Here is a 21659-nt window from a genome sequence, read left to right as displayed (position 1 = left end):
TAGACTGTGAATAACTGGGGCCCAAGCACTATCCAACTAACAAAAGCCTCCCAACCTGAGAATGACCTGTTTATTCCTCTTCTGTTTTCTGTCCTTCAACCAGTTCTCAATTCATGCTAGTGTATTACCCACCCGTCTATGTGCTGTAATGTTAACTTCTTGTGTGGCACTTAATTGAAAGCTACCTTGAATGGTTGTAGTATTCTAGGGCTCAGTGATGTTGAAGCTTGTGCTCTTCGATAATTATTGGTAATTCTACTGTGTTTGAAGGTTCCTATTTGGTATTTTATTCATTTTCTATATTGAAAGGAAATATCAGAGTAGAGTTTTCATTTTTTCTCCTCTAAAGAGAAAGGTCAGTGTCAATGTTTTTCTTCCTTTGCACTCATTGTGTTGATTGTCTTGAACTGATGTGTCATTTGGATGCAGGGAAAGCTTTCTCCCCAGTGTTCTCAGATTTTTGCCTGCAAGCAAGAAGATCAAGCACAGGTTCTTTTTTAAACCTGCCAGTTCTAATGATAAAAAATGAAAGTGCAAAATTCAGTTTCATTTGCAACTCGGCAACAGCTGTCCTATTTGTTGGGGTGATTAATACTTGTTTCCTAATAAAGTAATTCAGCACTGAGTTGAGCTTTTAATTGAAATCTTTTATTTATAACCTAATCTTGAGCACCATAAATCATTCAATGTGTGGCTTTTTTTAACGAATCCCTTCCTGAAACATGAGCTACTACTCATTGTTGGAAAGTTTAACCTGACTTTTCAAATTCCTTTATGGCATGTTCCAGGGGGTTAGGTCCCATTTCTAGACTAGCTTCCTGCAACTTTCTTGGCCTTCTCTTTTGGGCTTCAAGGGAACTCTTATTTTTCCATTACTAATCTTGTTGCTAAAAAAGAAATTGTCTATTTCTGCCTGCCTCATCCTGCACCTCTGGTTTGGATGCAAGAAAAGGATAGTCTTCCTTCTTTCTTAGATTTGCACTAAACAAAAAATATGAGCTACAAGCAAATTTATCTTAAAACACTTAAATACTGCAAACAAGCTCTGCCCTGCATACAATACAAGCGCGCACGTGTGTAGTTGAAGCTTGTTGGGATATCAATTGACTCCTGGATGGAACTAGCCAGCAGATTGGATCCAGATGGATGCTCAGTGACAAGGAACTGCAATTGTCATGCTGACCTTTAGAATATTTTTGCTTTATTTGGACACGCTCATTGGAGATTGCCCAATCTACGATGTAAGTGCTTCTCTGATCTTGATTGGCTGCAAGAAATTCCAGTATGAAATTTGGAAGCTTAACATCCATTTAATGGGCACAAAACAAGGTGACCAAAGTTGAAATTCTCTCACTTTGTCGTGTGGTTTTTTTCCTCCCTATAGTTCAAATATTTTGTAATCAAAACTTTGCATACTGTTCCCTATTCGAACTTGTTCTGTCTCAGACTCTTAACTAGATTGCCTTAGCTGTCTTAAGTCAGTCTTTTTAATTTGATTTCAGTTGTTTTATTTTCTGTGTTGGTATTTTCCTATCCTATTCCTTCATCTTTCCAAACACCTCCAAACTTTGCATCTTCATGGATGCCATTGACTACTGTTGTAGATATACATCTATTGGCAACTAGGCTTGGTGCTTAAGTGGAAAGACTGCATAATCACCAATTAAATCATCCAGAACTACCTATTTTTAATATCTACAACCACTTTAAGTAGACCTGACTTTGAATCATGATCACCATGTAATATGGTTTTTGTAGAAGCTTGTCAGTCCTTTTAAAACTGAATAATTTCTCACCTTTGTTTGTCTTTCACTAAGAAAAATATTGCTGCATATTTACTTCAAATCCAGTCAGAATCAATCACTGTGCACAGGAGACTGTTAAAACTGTCGTGTAGTACCACTTTCAGTGATTTCCTCAGCCTCTTTTGTTTTGGTTGTATTGCTTTTAAATGTCCGCAGTCAAACTTTTAACAAATCAAATCTCTAAATTATCTCTAAATTATACTGCTTTAGCAAAGTTTAACACTGTGATTAGCTGTATTAACGGGTAGCAGAGGATTAGCGACCTTGCAGCACAGAAAAGCAGTTTAACTGGAATGGAAACCCATGAGTGGTCATTTTAGTGCTTTAGTTCCATTCATAACAGTAACTCTCACCGCAATTTTTTACAGATGAGAATTAGGACTAGCAGCTCTCGGCCAGAAGTACACAACCTATCATCATCAAAACATCAACTTGAAGAATATATTTAATATACTTTAAGATTTTGGAAGAGGGGGAGGAAAGCACTTATATTAGCAGCCTTCAATTAATTTGATTGTAATCAGTTGTAACGTTGGCAAATGGATAGCAAGATAGCATTAAAATATGTAATTGTAATGCTATGTGATTGTCAAATGTTTACTGTGTATTTTCTCTCATTTAAATGGGAGCTATGAGCTCAAAGCTGCTTAGAATAATTTTTAAAAGTTGTAAAATGTTACATCTAGAGCACATTCTATGATATCTTGTTATGTTGTCGACATTTGAGCTAGTTATCCATGAGTGGGTAAGTTTTCCAATTTCAATCTCATATTTGTAACCTTTTGTGTAGCAATAATTTTTGTCTTGTGTGCTAATACTGATGAAGATTGGATTATACTGGAAACTGTATGAAGTATCACGGAATGATATTAGACTTCATAATAGAAATTGCTGCTTACCAAGCAGTTTGCTGCTTACAACTAAAACCATGCATTATGTTTTCTAAAACAAATGAATAACACATTCTTTTTAAAAAGATAGATGCTGTCAGTGAAATAATTGGAATGGCTGTGAGAGTAATACATTGTTTCAAACTTATGTTCCAGTGAGCTAATGCAAGACTGCTGGCCAGTACATTTTTATATTTACTGTTTATCTGCAAATTAACTTTATTTGATATGCAAGTAGAACCGATTTTTGTATCATTAAACAATCATTTTTAAGATTTCAACTAAATACAAGTTAAATCAGTTGACATCATCAGATATATCCAAATGATCCATGTGAAACTTTTTGTATGCTTAATTGAATGAAGAGTTCAGTCACAAATAAACAGAAATGTGTATTTGTTTACTTATTTTTGTTTACGAAGGAAAAGAGATACATGACACTCAAAATCCTTCTTGTCTTTTGCTTGAATTTTATTCCCAGAACAGGAGTGCCCAAACTTTTGTGGATTGCATCAGTTTCAATCCATGGTCTCATTAAAGTATATATTTTGAGGCTGAGCATCTCTTGGATTTATTAACCAAGGAATCAAGGGAGCATCTTTCAAACCTTCATTCACACAATTTAAAGATCAAACCATTGAAAAAGGAATAAGTTCAAATAGACCAGAGATGTCTGAATTTTCTGGTCCTATGGCTGGACATACCTATTTAGTGTCTGCATAACATGTTACAAAGAAAACACATGAAACTAGTGATCTCATTTGATCACTTAATACATTTGGTGACGAGTTACTTGACATTTTTGGTTCAAAGCCTAATACAATAATAACCTAAGTTTTTTTTTTCTTAATTTGTTTTTGTTCCGCAGGGCTGAGAGAGCAGAACGCATTCGTCAACAACAAGTGGAGGACTTGGCTAGAATTCAACCGATGAGTTCTTTTGCAGTAAGAAACAGATACCTGTCCAGACTTGGTGCACAAGTAAGGGCACCATATGGTGTTATAAAATAAACTAAGCAAAATAGGTTATTTCTCATATAACAGCATTGACATCAAACCAAATGTAAAGGAATGGTACAAGCTGCTCAGTGTTCACTTTTAATATTTTAGTAGTGGTATCTGCAATATTTACCTCAAACTCAGAAATGAATGAATGTTATAAACAAGCAGTTAGGGACATAGTATGCCGAGTAAAAAAAAAAATGTAGTCCAGAATTTCAAACATTGTTAAAAGGAGACAAGACATTGAACTTTTTATTCTTGCAATCATTAGGACTAGGACACAAGTCAGTTTTTTATTACCTAGTCCTGTTGAGTGCAAATTAAAAGTTTTTTGACCCTGGAATAAATTGGTGCTTCTGAACAAGCATTTGACATCCGGGATTGGCTTAAAGAGATTTATTCTGTTTTTAATTCTGTCTTGCTATCTAAAAGCTATTTTGGTTTATCGTGTTGCTGGTTTGATGTCAAGGCTAGTGCTGAAAGCTAGATTTTTTTTGTGAATCAGCTATTGGTTATTTTGCTTGAATGATGTGGTGGGATCATTCCATTTATCACTTCTGCTCCTCTTGCAGCTACCAGAGAACTACAGTGTCCATGTATCTGCGCTGGCATATAGAAGTGTACTCAAATGACTTGGAAGATGCGCACAGAAAATTATTACCTTTTAAATTTTCAGAATTCTGAAGCTGGTTAAAAGAAACTGGAAGAAACCTGTTAGTGTACTTTTATAATGGAAAAATCATTGACACTATCAGATAAAATTGTTTATTTTGTACATGCTGTTTTTCACTTGGATAAAGATCAAGATTTCAATATATTTAAAATTTGTATTTTATCTGTATAATAGCTAATGTTTTATTTGAATTAGAACGTGAAATTTAGAAATTTGAACAAACCAAAATTGTCTGTTTCAACAACCTTGAAGGTGTGGAAAATTCCAAAATTTTGGATAATTTACACTTTCGTAAATTTTCACTTTGCAATTTGGACTGTAGTCATCATTAAAGCTGTAGTTGAACTCTCTGAGTTCTTTGGCTGAAGATGCAAATTTTGTTCAGTCTTCCAGTGTGTTTTATCAACATGCCCAGAAATTGCACATTCACTGTAAATGACCTTTTTTAATTGAATAAAGTGTTTTGTAAAATTAAATCTTTTAAACATGGCTTCTTTAATGCTAGATAAGGGATGATTGTAATTAATTGTGGAGCTAATGGAGCACATTAGTCATTTATCCTCCAAGCACAGGCTAGAGAATGCAGGAGTAATGTTGGTGAGGGACTCGAAATTTACTGCAGCGTTTGTAAATCAGCAGGCATGTGATAATGACCAAGTATGGGACAAGATACAGATAGCTGTTTTGGACGAGGTTGTAGTTTTTGGAGGGATTGGTCTGCTCAGTTGACTGGATGGCTGGTTTGTGATAGGATTGTGACGCCAACAGTGCGACTCAATTCTCTCACCAGTTGAGGTCACCATGAAGATCCCACCTTCTCAACCTTGGCCCTCACCTAAGATACGGTGACCCTCAGGTTAAACACACCACTGGTTGTCCATTTCTCTAATGAATGAGCATTCATTGACTCCTCTGGAAATAAGGTGACTTTACCTAGTTTTTGAAGGACGGAGCAAATATGACATTTAAGTACAGTGCAGAGCTTAGTAAGCTATTTATAGGCATCATGTAGTAGGATTCACGACAGCCTATGTTGTGAACATGGCAGTACGTGATAAATAGGCATGTTTTAAGAGAGGCTTTATGTTTAATTTTAAGTTTCAGCTAGATTAAGTTTCAGAATTCTTTGAGAGGAGGTAAAGTTTTTGTTGGGGTCACAAGATTATGGGTTTACATTTCTGATATTCACTTTGAAGAGAGTGTAACTCCTCAATGACTATGTCAAACAAGCAATTTATCAACATAAAAATTAACAGATTTAGAGGAGTTGTGGATTCATAGACCTGATATTGTTAGCCTACACATAGGTCAGGAAAACTTTCTCCCTTACTCTGACTTCTCTGGTTAGGTTACTATTCTCTATGTTAATACTGTCTGTCTGGGTCGTACAAATTTTGGGAGGACAGTTGCTAAATGTAGTCACGTGTAAAGATGGGCAGATCACCTCAAAGAATTCTAGTCAATTTGTCAGACATGATATCCCCTTCATGAAGCCACAATGACACTGCTTGATGATCTGTATTTCTAAATGCTCTGCTATTATATCCTTTGTAATAGACTCTGACATATTCCAGTAATAGCCGTTAAGCTAACATGCCTCTCGTTACTTGACTCTTGGAAGATTACTACCAGTGCATCTGCTATCTCTGTGACTGCTTCCTTTAATATCCTAGGATGTATCCCATTAGGTCTAGAGTAATTATTGGTCTTTAGCCCCAGTGGTTTTCCTAGCACTTTTTGTCTTATAATAGTATTGTATTTATTTCTTTTGCCCCTGAATATTTAGTAATTTTAGGGTACTATTAGTGATTTAAAGTATTTATTTAAATTCCCTGTCATTTCCTGATTTCTTCATTGTATTTCCCTAGCCTTATTCACCAAGGGGCATAAGTTCACTTTGGGTTCTCATAGAATCCCCGCAGTGTGGAAACAGGCCCTTTCTGCCCAACAAGTCCACACTGACCCTCCGAGCATCCCACCCAGACGCATCCCCCTATAACCCCCCTAATCTACATGTCCCTGAACACTACGGGCAATTTAGCATGGCCAGTCCACCTCGCCTACACATCTTTGGACTGTGGGAGGAAACCGGAGCACCCGGAGGAAGCCCACACAGACACGGGGAGAATGTGCAAACTCCACCCAGACAATTGCCCTTCTCTTTTTTCCTTTTTATATGTATAAAGGAGCTCTTGCTGTTTATTTTGATATTGTTCACAAATTTGCCATCAAACTTTACTTTGTTTTTTTGTGTCTATGATTGGTTTTTAAAACTTTCCCAATTCTCTGGCTTACCACTAATCTTTGCCACATTGTACGTCTTTCCTTTCAATCTGATACTATCCTTAACTTCCCTGGTTAACCATGGTTGGTTTATCTCCTTTCTAGAATCCTGCTTCACTGGCGTCTGGCTTGGGTGTGAGCCATGACTTTCCTGAGATGTCCGCCATATTCTTCAACTATCTTTGCTGCTGAACTCCTTCCCCAATCCACTTGAGCCAGCACTCCTCATTCATTTGTATTTATCCATATTTATGATTAGCATAGTTGTTTCCAACCCAATTTCCTCCCTCTCAAACTGAATACTAAATTCCACCATGTTATGGTCACTGTTTCTGAGGGGATCTTTTATTTATTAAATCTGCTTCATTACACATCAGATCCAAAATAGCCTTATGCCGAGTTGGATCCACAACATATTGATCAAGGAAGCTGTCCCAAATGTATACATGAATTCTTCATGGCTTCCTCTGTCAATCTGACTATCCCAATCTACATGAGGATCAAAGTCACCTATGATAAATATGCCCTCTTTGTTCTCTGTCCCACCATATGGCGACAGAATACTACCACTGTTGTCTTCCCTTTGTTATTTCTGACATCTGCTCAAATAGATTTTGCATCTTCTGATTTAAGATTGTTTCTTGCAATTGTACTTATTCATAACTGATTTATTTACCTTAAGGGCACATGTATTCTTTTCTGCCCGCATGAAACTTTTTTTTGTGTGTGTGCACTTAATAGTTGTGTCTTTGCATTGTGACTTGTGATTTGGATTGAATGTGTGTGTTTTTTATTTTACATGTATGGAGTAATTATAATTAAATCTGTGTTGGATTAGATGGATAGGTTAAAAGCATGCTGCAAAGTTTGAGGATTTGAAGATTCTGGCTCCTCCACAGTTCTCTACCACAAAGAGAATTTATTTTAACTTCAAATGTTGCTAATTGGAAAGTAGGAACTAACATTCAAGTTATTAAAGGGCAAAAAATAAACTGTAGTTATCCTAAAATCCTGCAATGAACCTGCAGGAAATTACTAACATTTAAAAGATTCAAATTACTGTTTAAGAGTGACAGTGAAACTTTAAGGTTAAAGCACATTACCACAACTGTGGATGAAGCTCTAGTCATTTTTAGATTCTAATCTTTGTACACCAAAGTTAGAGAAGCAATTTGAAATAGTCAGCTCCCAGAGAACACAAACGCTTGGATCCCTGAGACCCACAGTCTCCTGTTGTGAAACAGTTATTGTGTGTGGGCAAACAATGTGCACTTTGACCAAACTGATAACCCTGAACATTTTTGGTTTCCAATAGTGATTTTTAAAGCAGGTTTAGGTCAGGTCTCAAAATTTGTAGCATTAGCCAAACCCCTAAAAGTGAAATAACATACACACAGATAATAGGTATATATAGTCTACAAACACATGATCTGAAGCTTACAAGGATATATGCCACCTCATGGAAGAGGTCATGTACAGCATTAAATGATCATTTGGAATGTCATGGGCCAACAGGGCATTGCAGAAGGCAAAGCTAGTGTTCACTGGTCATTTTCCCAGTTGCCTCAGTGTAAAGGATCAAGGAATGGTTAGGTCTTGCTTGTAAAGCCAGGCTTAGGGCTTCACTGGAAAGGACCTCATGAGGTTCTGGTAATCTTTGACACTTTCATGCATGACTGTAGAAACACTGGACACTGGTCAAAGAGCATGGAAAACACAAAGAATAAGTGAAATTTTAGAACTTTATCAACATGATAGCTGAAGGCTTGAATATATTGAGCATGGAAAATAGCAATTAGCAAAAAGACTTCCCCTAACCAAAAACATGACCCAGAGAGATTGCCTCCGTATATGCACACTGTGGTTGGGTGCAGAGAATAATGTATGTCCACATCCTGTTGAGTTAAGGATATGAGCCACGTATGAGTTTAGTAACACCCTCAACTGTACCCTTGAAATTTCCAGTGCCTGCCATAAATCAATTGGCATACCGTGGAGAAGGGGAACACTGAGACATCAGCAAACCTCCATATTAATGCAGTAATATTCTCTGTCAGTGAGCAACTTAAGTTTTTGCTTTCATCTTCAGGCCCAAACAATAATTGGGCAGTTGATGATGATTGACCTCTGGTCTCTCTATTGGATATGGATGAATGTAACCAATGATCTAATGGATGACTTGTTATAATGGAGGACTTGTTACGGTACCAGCATCCGAAGGTGAAGAGAATCCTTTTGCATTTGCAGGGGAATGTGCCGTGGGGATGTTGGGGGTGAAGGAAAAGTGGACAAGGGCGTACTGGAGGGAACGGTCCCTGTGGAAAGCGGACAAGGTGGAGGGAGGGGAATATGTGTCCGGTGGTGGCATCTCGCGGGAGGTGGTGGAAATGGCGTCCCATGTTCTTCTGGATGTGGATGCTGGTGGGATGCTAGGTAAGGACAAGGGGTACTCTCGCTGTTGTGGGAGGGAAGAGAAGGGGTGAGGGCGGAAGTGTGGGAGATGGGTCGGACCCGGTTGAGGGGGCCCCCATTGACAATGGTGCTGGGGAATCCTCGGTTGAGGAGGAAAGTGGACATTTTGGAGTCTCACTTGTTGAAGTTGGCCTCATTGGAACATATGCGATGGAGATGGAAGAACTGAGAGAATGGGATGGAGTCTACAGGAAGCAGCGTGCAAGAATGTATAGTCCAGGTAGCTGTGCGAGTCAATGGGGCTATGGTGGATATTAGTGACCAGTCTATCCCTAGAAGTGTCGAGGAAGAGAAGGGAGGAGTCAGAGATATACCAGGTGAAAGTGAGGGCAGGGTGGAAATTGGAAGCGAAATTGATGAACTTTTCCAATTCCAGACGAGAGAAGGAAGCAGCACCAACGATATCATCGATATATTGGAGAGAGACTTGTGCATGGGGGATGGAATAGGACTGGAACAAGGAATGTTCTTATAACCCCATGAAGAGACAGGCATAACTGGGGCCCATACGGGTGCCTCTGGTCACCCCTCTGATCTGAAGAAAATGAGAGGAGTTAAAACACGTTGTTGAGGGTGAGGATGAGCTCAGCCACGCAGAGGAGGGTGGTGGTGTGTGGGGACGGTTCAGGCCTTTGCTCCAGGAAGAAGTGGAGAGCCCTAAAACCCTCCAGGTGGGGAATGGATGTGTAAAGGGATTGCAAGTCCATGGTAAAGAGGAGGCGGCTGGTGCCGGCAAACTGGAAATGATGAAACTGGCGTAAGGTGTCGAAGGAATCATGGATGTACATGGGCAGGGACTGGACCAGGTGAGAGAAGACTGAGTCAGGTAGGAAGAGATGAGTTCTGTGGGGCAGGGGCAGGCTGAGACAGTGGGTCTGCCTGGACATCCTGCTTGTGGATTTTTGGAAGAAGGTAGAAGTGAGCTGTGCGGGGCTGGGGTACTATCAGCTTGGAAGCAATGGTGGGGAGATCACCAGATGAAATGAGGTCAGTTACCATAATAGATACAATGGCCTGATGTGTCATGGTGGGGTCATGGTCCAGGGAAAGGTAGGAGGAGGTTTCTGAGAGCTGGCGCTCAGCCTCTGCAATGTAGAGGTCAGTACATCAGACTACAATAGCACCACCCTTATCAGCAGGCTTAATAACAAAGTCAAGGTTAGTTGGTTCGGAAGGTAGGTTGGATTGGGTGAGGGGGACAGAGAAATTGAGACAAACAATGTCACATCGACAGTTCTCAATGAACAGATCGAGTGCAGGTATAAGGCCAGAGGGAGGGGTCCAGGTGGAGGGAGAGTGTTGGAACTGGGCGAAGGGGTCTGTGGGATGGGAAGAGGACTCCTGTCCAAAGAAATGGGCACAGAGGCAAAGAAGGTGGAAGAAGAGATTGACGTCATGTTGTGCCCGAAATTTGTTAAGGTGGGGACACAGACGAATAAAGCTGAGTTATTTGTTGAGTACAGAACGTTCAGCATCACAGAGCAGAAGGTTAGGAGGGAATGTGAATACGTGACAGGAGGTGAAGTTGTGGGAGGGGATGGAGTCAGAGAAAAGGGGAGGGGAGGAATGTTCCAGAGGGTCGTGGGAGCCCCTGAGTTGTTCCAAATTGTGGGCCTGAAAGGAAAAGAAAAAGTTTCTAGTTAGCACAATGAATGAGCTGGAGGGTGAAGGAGGGCAGGCTATTCTGATTTGGCGTAAGGCTTGAGAACCACATATGGTGTTGGGTTCCTTGAGTACAGCCAAGGGCCAAAAAGGGGGATTGAAAGGAAACATACAGATGATAACCAGCTTTATAGAATGGTTAACATATGGCTGCAGGCACTGAAAGGTGTTGAGACACATATGACTCAAAACCAAGAACTGTTTAAAATTACAATGCATACCTGATCACTTTATTGTGCTTAGGATAGAAGTTCACACGCTGTTGTAAAGAAATAATCACTGTAACAAAATGGAGAACTGAAATCTAGACGCATGATCATTGTGAAATGTGCAACTTTGAAGAACTGATTAACTTTATAATAAAGAGCACGATCACTTTAGAATGCATCAACAGAAGACTTGTTCCAGTTTCACGTAGAATTCACATAGTATCGTAATGGTTTCAGGTAATTTGTAATTGTAGAATAATCAAATGCCTGAGAATCCAGCATAGAAATATAGAAATATGGAAGTAGGAGTAGTCCATACATATGATTATGAAGTGTATGAATGTGTACAATAAAATACAATCGGGGGACAGCCTCCTTACAAGGCTGCGTCCTGTGTGCATACTTGTATTTTAACTTGTTCTCTTGTTTGAACCTTCACCTTCTCCATCTTTGTTGCTTGAACTTACACCCGTGTCTGACCAATTGCAATTAGCTTCAATCCCTAGCTGGTCTGCCAGAAGATCTGGGGTGTGGGAATGTGGTGTAGATAGATGGAGGATGACAAATTTGGGCAAGCGGTAGCATTGATATTTGAAGCTAGTATACATATGTTGATAAAAGCATTCATTGCAGCTATACTGAAGACTTACTGTGCAGACACTTTTAATGAGCAAGGCATAGATCAATTTCCTATCCCATCAGAAGGCTAGCATAGAGAATGAAAAATGTATTTTTTAGCTTTTGGAAAAGTTAGATTGAGCAGCTGGAAATCTTGTGTGATATTTTGCAGAAAAGAACATTATATTAATTTTCATCATTAGTAATTCCATTTCTTGAACTGAATCTTTGGTAAGCCAGAAAATTATTGAAGGCATCGACAGTATCCGTCTTTGAATTATATCATAAAAGGACACTCAGAAAACATTTATAGAATAAAGTTAACAAAGTGTGGAGATGGAGGAACACAGCAGGCCAGGCAGTATTCAGAAGTATCCGGACGCGAAACGTCAGCTTTCCTGCTCCTCTGATGCTGCCTGGCCTGCTGTGTTCCTTCAGCACCACACTGTGTTTTCTCTGACTCTAGCATCTGTGGTTCTTGCTGTCTCTATAGAAAAATGTCGCTACTTTTTAAGAATTTGAATGAAGAACTTCCACAAGTGTCCTCTGTGTATTGAAATATCTTTAAGAAGTGTGTTGCTGCATACCTGATTACAATTCACTCCTATTTGTACCCCTTAAATAATGCCTTATGGCTCTTGAAACCATTCCTCTCACCATTATTTCTTCATCTTCACTCATGTTGTCCTCCAGGCACTGATTCCTTCCCAGAGTCCTTAACAGTTTGTCAAAATAGTCAGCCCTTGAATGTGGCTCTCGGGATTTGAGTCTGCAGAATGTCATAACTGAGCTCAGGCTTGACATCACCACACAATTAGTGTTCACCAGGAGTTAGAGAGTGATCAGGTGTAGAAGTGTTGCTGCATTTTCTCTTGCCCTGGTGATGATTGTAGTATGGCAACTATCAGCCAAAGCAGTGTGAGCCAGCAAAATGGACAGTAAAATTCCCAACAAATTCCAGTCAATAATTTCATTTGGCTGGACTATATACCTCCTGTTCCCTCTCTGCCATGCCGTTGCATGTAATAGTGGTTCTGGTGAGAATTTTGACCTGCTCACTTGCTTCTTTCTCATCCAGACATTTACGAAGTGTGGTCTGCAGAACAACCCAGAGTCTTGCAGTAGACAATGGGATGGTCCAAAATGTAAGTTACTGACATACAACAGCATGGAGAGAATAGGCCAGAAGCTCTAGTCTCTGTACTGGTGTCAATTCACGAAGCCAGACTAGCTCCTGTGTGAGACAAAAATAAAAATAGTTGGAAAAGCTCAGGTCTGGCAGCATCTGAAATCAGAGTTAATATTTTGGGTCGAGTAACCCTTTGTCAAAACTGAGCAAGAGTCACTTGACCCAAAACATTAACTCTGATTTCTGTCCACAAATGCTGCCAGACCTGCTGAGCTTTTCCAGCTATTTCTATTTTTGTCTCTGATTTATAGCATCTGCAGTTCTTTCAGTTTTTATTTAGCTCCTGTGTGAGTTATGCACAAGTTGTCAGAAGTACCAGCAACAGGAATGCGGTTTTATATATGAGAATTATGCTTCTGTTATTTTTCTTCTGTTGCTACAGAGGTAAGATAAGTACTGGTCTCAGAAAATGTCTCGCTCTGTGTTCTGTTGTATTAATATTTATAAAATGAGAATGTCTATACTTCTTCCTTGCACCAATTAGTAATTAACCAGTTTTTAATAGAAAGCATGCAAGTTTATTACATTTAACAGAGAAAAAAGTACCAACTGATCATGATTTCCATTAGTTCATATTCACTTGGATGAGTATTTTGGCAGTGCTATGTAAAAGCTAGTGGGGTGGTATTCTCTGCTACTCAGGTTAAGTTGCCCCATGTGAGTGCATCTTGTGTAACCAGTTTCCCCTGCTCAGTGCTCTCGTCGTCTTTTGGTTCATGGAAGCAGTGAGTTCTCACTGCTTTCCTTTCCACGTGGAGTTAAAAGTGATCCAGCTTTAACCAGGGATTCTGTTCAATTGCACGGAGCCACTGGAGATTGACCTGGAGAAGCTGCAGTAACCTGGGTGTTGCCAAGCAGCCAGTCATAGGGCTTCTTCTCAGCAAGGAAGTACAGAACTGGGCTGATGCAGCAGATGAAGCTGAGGATGGCTCGGCACATTTTGTAAAATACACTGACCAATTGCAACGTGGCACACTTTCGAACCACGTAGGCCTGAACAAAGTGGTAAAGTAAGTGGCTGATGTTAAATGGCATAAAGCACACCCCCCACCAGCACGATATAGATCAACCTGCTTTTTGTTGGCTGCCCCAATAGGGCATTGCCCCACATTTATGTAGTGTCTTCAGATTAGAGCAGTAGCACATGGTTATTATGGTGAAAGATATGAGAAAGCCTGTCACGGTTATTGTCACCCCATACAGGAAATAGATGAAGAACTGCTCTGGACCTGTCAGGTCAAAACAGACTGTGTCGTTGGGCAGGGTCCCAGCATGTATGTAGATACATGTGGGCACCATGCCCAGCACAACAATTAACCAGATGGCAGTGCTGGGTATGATGGCTCATCTCTGAGTTTTCAACCTCAGTGATTTAAAGAGAAACAAAGCCCCAGGTAATGGTGAAAGCTGTTACAAGTCAAGATCATGATGCTTCTGTTCAGACTGGCATAGAAACAGCCCCAGATTGGTTTGCAAAGGAAGTTTTCAAAAGGCCACTTGACCTCCACAATCAGCAACAGCAGAGAAAGGACATGGAGCTGGTCTGCTATTGCCGGGTTTGTCAGGTAAGTAATGGCGCAGCTCCAGCTCTTCGCTTGACAGCAGGATAACCATGGCACTGCCCCATTCAAGAGGAAGCCCAGAATGAAGACCACGCTGTAAGTAACAGCTAACATGTCACGTTTGTAGATTTCATACAGTGGACACAAATACCACAGGATCACAAGTACTTGGGATGAATTATGAACATCAAAAATTCTGTCTTTGTCTATGGCTAGCCAAGTCGTTGATTGTCTTGTTTGTATAACAGCAAAATACTGCAGATGTTGCAATAAAAATAAATGTTGGAAAAACCTCAGCATGTCCAGCAGCAACTATGGAGAGAAACCCACTTAAGATTTTGTCAGATTGTCTCTTCAAGTTATCTTCAAGAGATAGAGTTTCAGTGTTTCAGATTGAAAACGTTTTCCCATCTGGAACAGAATGCCCAGCGTCCTGGTACCCAATGATATTTGTAGTCTATTGCATGATGTTGCAATATTTTAAAAGCACTATTGAACAGGCCTGTTGCAAAGATATTCTGTTTGTGTTTGGTAACAGATTGAAGCCTCTTATCAGCAGTATTCAATTATGTAGATGGTGAGCAGAGTTGTGGAAACTCCATTTTTTTCTTCCCATAGCACATACGTGAGTTGATCTATCCCTGCTTGTTTGTCCAGAGAATTGAGGGGTAGGGAACATAAGGTCAGACAAGTGCCACTCTCACAAGCACATATTTACACCAAAATGTGCAGGTTAGGTGGCTTGGCCATGCCAAATTGCCCATTCTGACCAGGAATGTGCAGATTAGGTGGATTAGCTGTAGGAAATGCAGGGTTACAGGGATTGTAATCACATATTAATGGAGAGGTGATGGCCTAGTGATACTATTGCTGGACTGTTGATCAAGAGACCCAGATAACAGCCTGTCGCGACAGATGATGGAATTTGAATTCAATACAATATCGAATTAAGAATCTAATGATGACCATGAATCGATTGTTGGAAAAACCCATCTGATTCACTAATGTCCTTTAGGGAAGGAAACTGCCATCCTTACCTGGTCTGGCTTACATGTGACTCCAGACCCACAGGAATGTGGTTGACTCTGAACTGCCCTCTGGGCAATTAGGGATGGGCAATAAATGCTGCCTAGCCAGTGATGCCCTCATCCCATTAATGAATAAAGAAAAAAAATTATCTCATTAGCCACCAAGGCAGTGTGAATTTTCTGGCAAAGTGGCTTTTTGAGTTTGATTGGTAGCTCTTTTCTGCAATGGCCCTTATAACGTTTCTCACACAGTCCTCTATTCCTCCTCTCATTAATCATGTACCTGGTCTCTACGACACCCATCTCGTGGAATCATGTGGAGGAAAGGTGGACATGGACCCTGATTTCCAGAAGATTGTCTTTTATTTATTCATGGGATGGCTCATCCAACATTTATTGTCCATCCCTGATAGGGCAATTAAGAGTCAATTATATTGCTGGGGGCCTGCAGTCTTGTCCAGCCACATCTAGCATTTTCTCTTCCTATAAGGTGAAGAGGCTTTGTCTGCCATTTCCACACCACCCTAGTCCTCGCCTTCTTGGGCTAATTGTGACAGTTGTTTCTTGCAACGTGATAAAAGGAGGATTGAGTAGACAGAAGTGGATGGAAGAGCCATTAGTGGTGATGCAGGGGTAGGAGAGCTGGGGAAATGTTCCCATTGAGTGAGTAGGAAGCACAGAGGGCAGGAACGTTTAGTAGCATGGGAGGATGAAATGGGTGAGATCCAGTGATACATCCATGAACCCTGGTGAGAGGCGTTGTCAGGACTTTGTGACATTTTTGCTGCTGTGTCATTTTTAAATCCCAAATGCACATCACTTCAGGAACTGCCCCACACATTATGGTGTTCCACTGTTATTATTGAGGACATGGCCCAGATAGACTGCTCTTTGCCAACAGGGACCTCAAGGTGTTGCTGGTAGAGCAAAGGGTCATCCTTTCTCCTGCTGATTAACAGAGGAGACCACCACACTCAGCCAGCCTGGCCTGACGTAGTGACCAGGGTCAGAGCGGTGTCCCACCCAAAAGCTTCACAAAAGCAAGTGCCAGCATTTTCTCTCTTGCTCCCTCACACTCTCACGGCCATTGCTCGCTCTAACTCTGCCGCTGCTAACAGCTCTGACCAGGCCTCATGGTCTACAACTTTCGTCATTGAATGTATCAAGTGAGATGGTGACAGGAGAGTAAGAAACTTCAGGAATACTGAAGGGTTGTGGTAAGGTTTTGAGAGGGCAGGATACTAGAGAGAAATAAAAACAAATGAAAGCATGATGATATGAGAGAATAATCTAAAAAGTAAAGAGAAAAATTAAAATAAAAAGATGCAACAGGGATAAGGTTCATTTGTTTATATCTTTCTTCTTTAAGAAATGTAATCTGTTATCTCAAGTGTTTTGCTAATGGAAATTTAGTTTATGTCTGATATCTTAACAGAAGATATATCAGTTTCCGTGGAAACTTTAATTTAAAGTTTGAATACATTTCAAGTGCTTGACTCTGGGCAAAAGTCCAAATAAGAAATGAATATCGTTTTTATCTGCTGGGTTAGTTCCATTTGCAAAATGTCCTTTAGATTGTGGAGCAAGGCTTTTAGATTGATATAAATTCTCACAGCTCTCAAAATGGTGCAGGGAGACCTGGTTGGTCGAAAGCAGAACTCAGACTCTGTAAATCCTGGATTTCCATTACAGTATGCAAATAGAACATGTGCCAGCTTGTGCCTGACTTGTGACTTGTAGAAAACTTTGAAGATTCAGGTGAAGCATTCACAACAGAATACATAACCTCTGACCTATTCTTGTAGTCACAATATTTGAGTGGCTGATTCAGTTACATTACTGATCAATAGTGACCTCCAGAATGTTGATTTAGGATAATGCAGTGATGATAATATCACTGAATATTACGGGGAGATCATTACATAGTCTCTCATTGAAGATAGCGATTGCAGGCATTTGTAATCTAGGTCTAGTTCAGGTACTGTATGCAGGAACAGTCTGCTTCATTAAGGTATTGGAAATGGTCTTCAAAACTGCATTCGTCACTAAATCTTTGCCATTCTGACTCTAATATGAAAAGAAGGTTACTGATAAAGCAGCTGAGGATAACTGGATCTAAAACACTGACTTGTGTTCTTCCTGTCATAATGTTTGATGACTGAAATGGCAGAGCTGAAGCAATCACAATCATTTGCATTTGTATGAGGTATGACTACAGCTAATGGAGAACTTTCTTTCGATCCCTTTTGACTTCAGTGTTCTTGTGGATTCTTAGTTCCACACTTGGTCAAATGTTCTCTTCCTGATCAGAACAGTCAAGACTGCAATAGAATTTGGAGGCAGGTCATCCTGGTAGAATTCAAATTGAGCATCACTGAACAAGAGTATTGATGAATGGGTACTGTTTTGTAACATTGTTGAAGACATTTTTCTTCACTTTAATTAATAAGGGACTTGGATTTATTGACAGGAAGTAACTAGGCAAATATCCATATTATTCAGTAATGTCAGGGTTGAACTGTACTGGATTAGTTTAGCTGGGGGCACCACTAATCCTCAAGCACAGGTCTTGGCGTGTGGTCACTCCCAATGGTTGAGAATCCTACAACTTGGGAAGAAGCGCTGTCTATTTGGGTGGAGACAGTTGAGGAACCTTTTGATGATCTTCCCTGTAACAGACAGCAGAGAGACTCCTTGGGAGTTACTGTATTTCATCTTGTCTCACTTCTTGAATATAGTCAAAATCAACAGTAATGACCTCCCCCTTGTCTAGAAAGTCTCCTCTTGATGAAGGCAGATATAGCTATTTGTCATCACCTCCAATGTAACCATTCAACCTTTGGGTCAACAGAAGTAAAGAATATTTATGAACTAGGATCTCAGACCAAAGGCTAAGATCATGGTTTACGAGCCAAAGTAATGCCTCCACTGGGAGATTTAGGTGATCTATAGCAGGCACCTCAAAACACCAGAGAAGTACAATCCGCGGTGTCTCCACAAAATCCTCCACATTCATTGGTAAGAAAGACACCCTGACATTGAGCTGTTAATCATTCAGTAAGGTTGGACATGTCATTTGTATGTTGACATCAGACACCTGAAGCTACGGTTCTATTCAGAACCTGTTCAGAACAGGAGGCTCCAAGGAAGCCAGTGGAAATGCAGCATGATTCCCTCTAAACCATCCCAGAAGAAATGAAAGGTCCCTACCAAATCATGGCAAACCCTAACTTGTGACCAACTGAAATGGAGAAGCTTTCCTGTCTGTATCAATGGTACTGAGGTGTAAATGGTCAAGAGCTTCAAGTTCCTCGGAGTAACTATCACCAACAGTCTATTCTGGTCCATCTACATTGGCGCTACAGTCAAGGAAGCACACCATGACTCCACTTCCTCCAGAAGGCTAAGGAAATTTTTCATGCCTACAATGACTCTTACCAATTTTTATAGATGTACCACAGAAAGCATCCTATCCAGATGCATCACAGCTTGGTATAGCAACTGCTCCGCCCAAGACCGTAAGAAATTATAGAGAGTTGTGAATGCAGCCCAGTCCCACAAAAACCATCCTTCTTTCTAGTGGCTTTGTCTACACTTCCTACTGCTTTGAGAAAGCAGCCAACATAATCAAAGACCTCTCCCACCCCAGTTATACTCTCTTCCACCCTCTTCCATTGGGCACAAGATACAAAAGTTTAAAAACACATACCAACAGCTTCTTACTCGCTGTTATCAGACTTACGAACGGACCACTCTTAAATTAAAGTTGATCTTTCTTTGCACCTTCTCTGTAGCTGTAACACTATGTTCTGCATTCTGTTCTATGACCCTGATGTACTTATGTGAGGTATGATTTGTCTGGTTAGCAGGCAAAACAATACTTTTCACTGTATTTTGGTGCATGACAAAAATAAATCAAATCTAAATCAAATCAAATCAAATTAATGAAATCTTTTTTCAGGAAGATACCAAACATATTGAGAGGCTTTGGGAATATGCAGCGGTGCCATTGAGGCATGGGAAAAACACATAAACCTCTAAACATCTACCTGACCCTATATTCATCACCTGCCCCATATGGAACAGTCTGCAGATCATGTGTTGGATTTATCAGCCATCTCAGAACCCTCTGAATCAGATTGTAATTAAATCATCTTTGATGTTTAGGGATTAATTCAGACAGAGAAGTATAGAATCATAGAATTTTACAGTACAGAAGGAGGCCATTCAACTCATTGTGTCTGTACTGGCTCCCAAAAGAGCTACCCAGCTAATCCCATTCTCAAGCCCTATTTCCTTGGCTCTCTAAATTCATCACTTTCAAATATATATCTGGCTCCCTTTTGAAACCTCCTATGGAATCCACCTTCACCACTCTCCCAGGCAGGCATTCTAAATCCTAACAATTCTCTGACCAAAAAAGTTTCTCTTCGTCTCAGTCCTAACTCTCTTGGCTGACAATCTTGAAATTGTGACCTCTAGTTATTGACGTACCAATTAGTAGAAACAAAACTTTACCCTGTCAAAATTGTTCATAAGTTTAAACACTACAATCAGGTCCGCTCTTACTTCTTCTGCTCCAAGGAGAATAAGACCAATTTCTCTAATCTTTCCTTGTATCTAGAATCCCCCATTCCTGGTATCAATCTAGTAAATCTCCTTCAAAATCTCTCCAGGGCTTTAACATCCTTCCTTAAATAATGTGCAGAGAATTGATCACTCTACTTCAAATGTGGTCTGATTGATGATTTGTAGAGATGTAGCATCACTTCCTTGCTTTTATATTCAATGCCTCTGTTTTTAAATCCAAGAATCTAAAAGTCTCTTAACAAATTTTCAACTTGCCTTACCACCTTCAGAAAATTCTGCACATGAATCTCAAGGTCCCTCTGCTCATGTATTCCCCTCAAAGTTGTACCATTGAGCCTGTATAGTCTCTTTGTGTTTCTGATACCAAAGTGATTCTCTATATTAAAATTCATCCATCAGATGTCTGCCCATTTGGCCAACTTGTCAATGTCCCTCTGAAGTCACTCAGCATCATCCCCACAATTCACTATTCTCCCCAGTTTAGTCGCATTTGCAAATTTAGAGATTTTGGCCTCAACATCCATCTCCAAATCATTTATATCAATCAGAAAAAGCAAGGATCCCAACACTAATCCATGGGGACAACTACTTTCAACTCATCTTCAGTCTGAGAAATGTCCATTTATGCCTACTCTCTATCTGATATCTGTTAGCGAACTTCTAATCCATGCTGCCAAAGAACCATCAATCCCAAACATCTCTAATTTGCAAACCAACATGCTATGTGGTACCATATCAAATACTTTCTGAAAGTCTAAATAGACAACATTCACAGCAGTACCTGTAAGTTGCAATTTTCTGTTGAAATGCTTCAATTACTTTTGAAGGTGTAGAGTAAATGTTCCCATTTGTTAGAATGATTGAACTAGTAGAATTTTCCTCATGTACAGAATGATGGGCAGGCTACTTCAAATTGTGAAACTGTCAAGTTGCCATCTAGTGGTTATTCCTTGCATATATTGTTCAATGTACTTGTCGTCTATTTGAATATTAGACAACAAAATGGGAAGATGTTTTTTCTCACACTGTTTCCTGACTGTTTCAATTATTCAAGGTCACTAGATTTTGAAATATGCTGCAGTAAGTCACAGTTTTTCGCCTAAATTTTCAGCTGATTAATCTAGCTAACAATGCAGCATGAATGCCATTTCTCTAGGCGCAACATTAGAAGTTAATTCTCAGTTAATACTACAAACTTGCTGCAGAAAAAAATGATTTAATATTTCAACTCTTTGTTAATGTCCAGAACCACAAAGCAATACAAAGACTAGTGTAAAAAATGTAAGGAAAACACAATGGAAAGACAGCAAACGTGATTATGTGGAAGTGTTCTATTAGTGAATAATCTGCACAAAATTCCAGTATTTAGCTATTTGCTCCCACTTTCGTCGGACAGAAGCGTCGGTGTTCTGTCTCACTTGTTATTTATATGCCTCGGTTTGCTGGGGTGGTTGGTATCACTTCCAGTTCTGTTCTTCAGTGGTTTGTATATTGGGTCCAGTTCAATCTGTTGTTGATGGAGTTCCATCAGGGTAGCCCACAAACCAACAACCACCCTGTGACAGCTACTGATGAACGTAAAGGATCCTGTACCCACAGCCATTAAAACTAACGTTATATATACCATGCAAGGACTGTGAGAAACATTACATAGGCCAAACTGGAAGAAAACTGACA

General features: G+C 40.0%; 1 protein-coding gene across 4 annotated transcripts in view; it reads left to right on the top strand.

The window, feature by feature from the left end:
• mfsd1 (major facilitator superfamily domain containing 1) overlaps positions 1 to 4845 on the top strand; it is a 60640-nt gene extending 55795 nt beyond the window's left edge. For 3 of the 4 annotated variants that reach the window (XM_048604177.1, XM_048604176.1, XM_048604174.1), the window contains 2 exons: positions 3564 to 3675; positions 4269 to 4845. In XM_048604177.1, the coding sequence (XP_048460134.1) occupies positions 3564 to 3675; positions 4269 to 4328 (172 nt within the window). In that variant the 3' untranslated portion in view covers positions 4329 to 4845. The other variant, XM_048604175.1, reaches the window with a different exon arrangement.
• The last annotated feature ends 16814 nt before the right edge of the window (positions 4846 to 21659 follow it).

Source organism: Rhincodon typus, chromosome 13 (genome assembly GCF_021869965.1).
Source record: "Rhincodon typus isolate 14 chromosome 13, sRhiTyp1.1, whole genome shotgun sequence".
NCBI classification, from domain to species: Eukaryota; Metazoa; Chordata; class Chondrichthyes; order Orectolobiformes; family Rhincodontidae; genus Rhincodon; species Rhincodon typus.
This window is presented reverse-complemented; position numbering and strand designations above follow the sequence as displayed.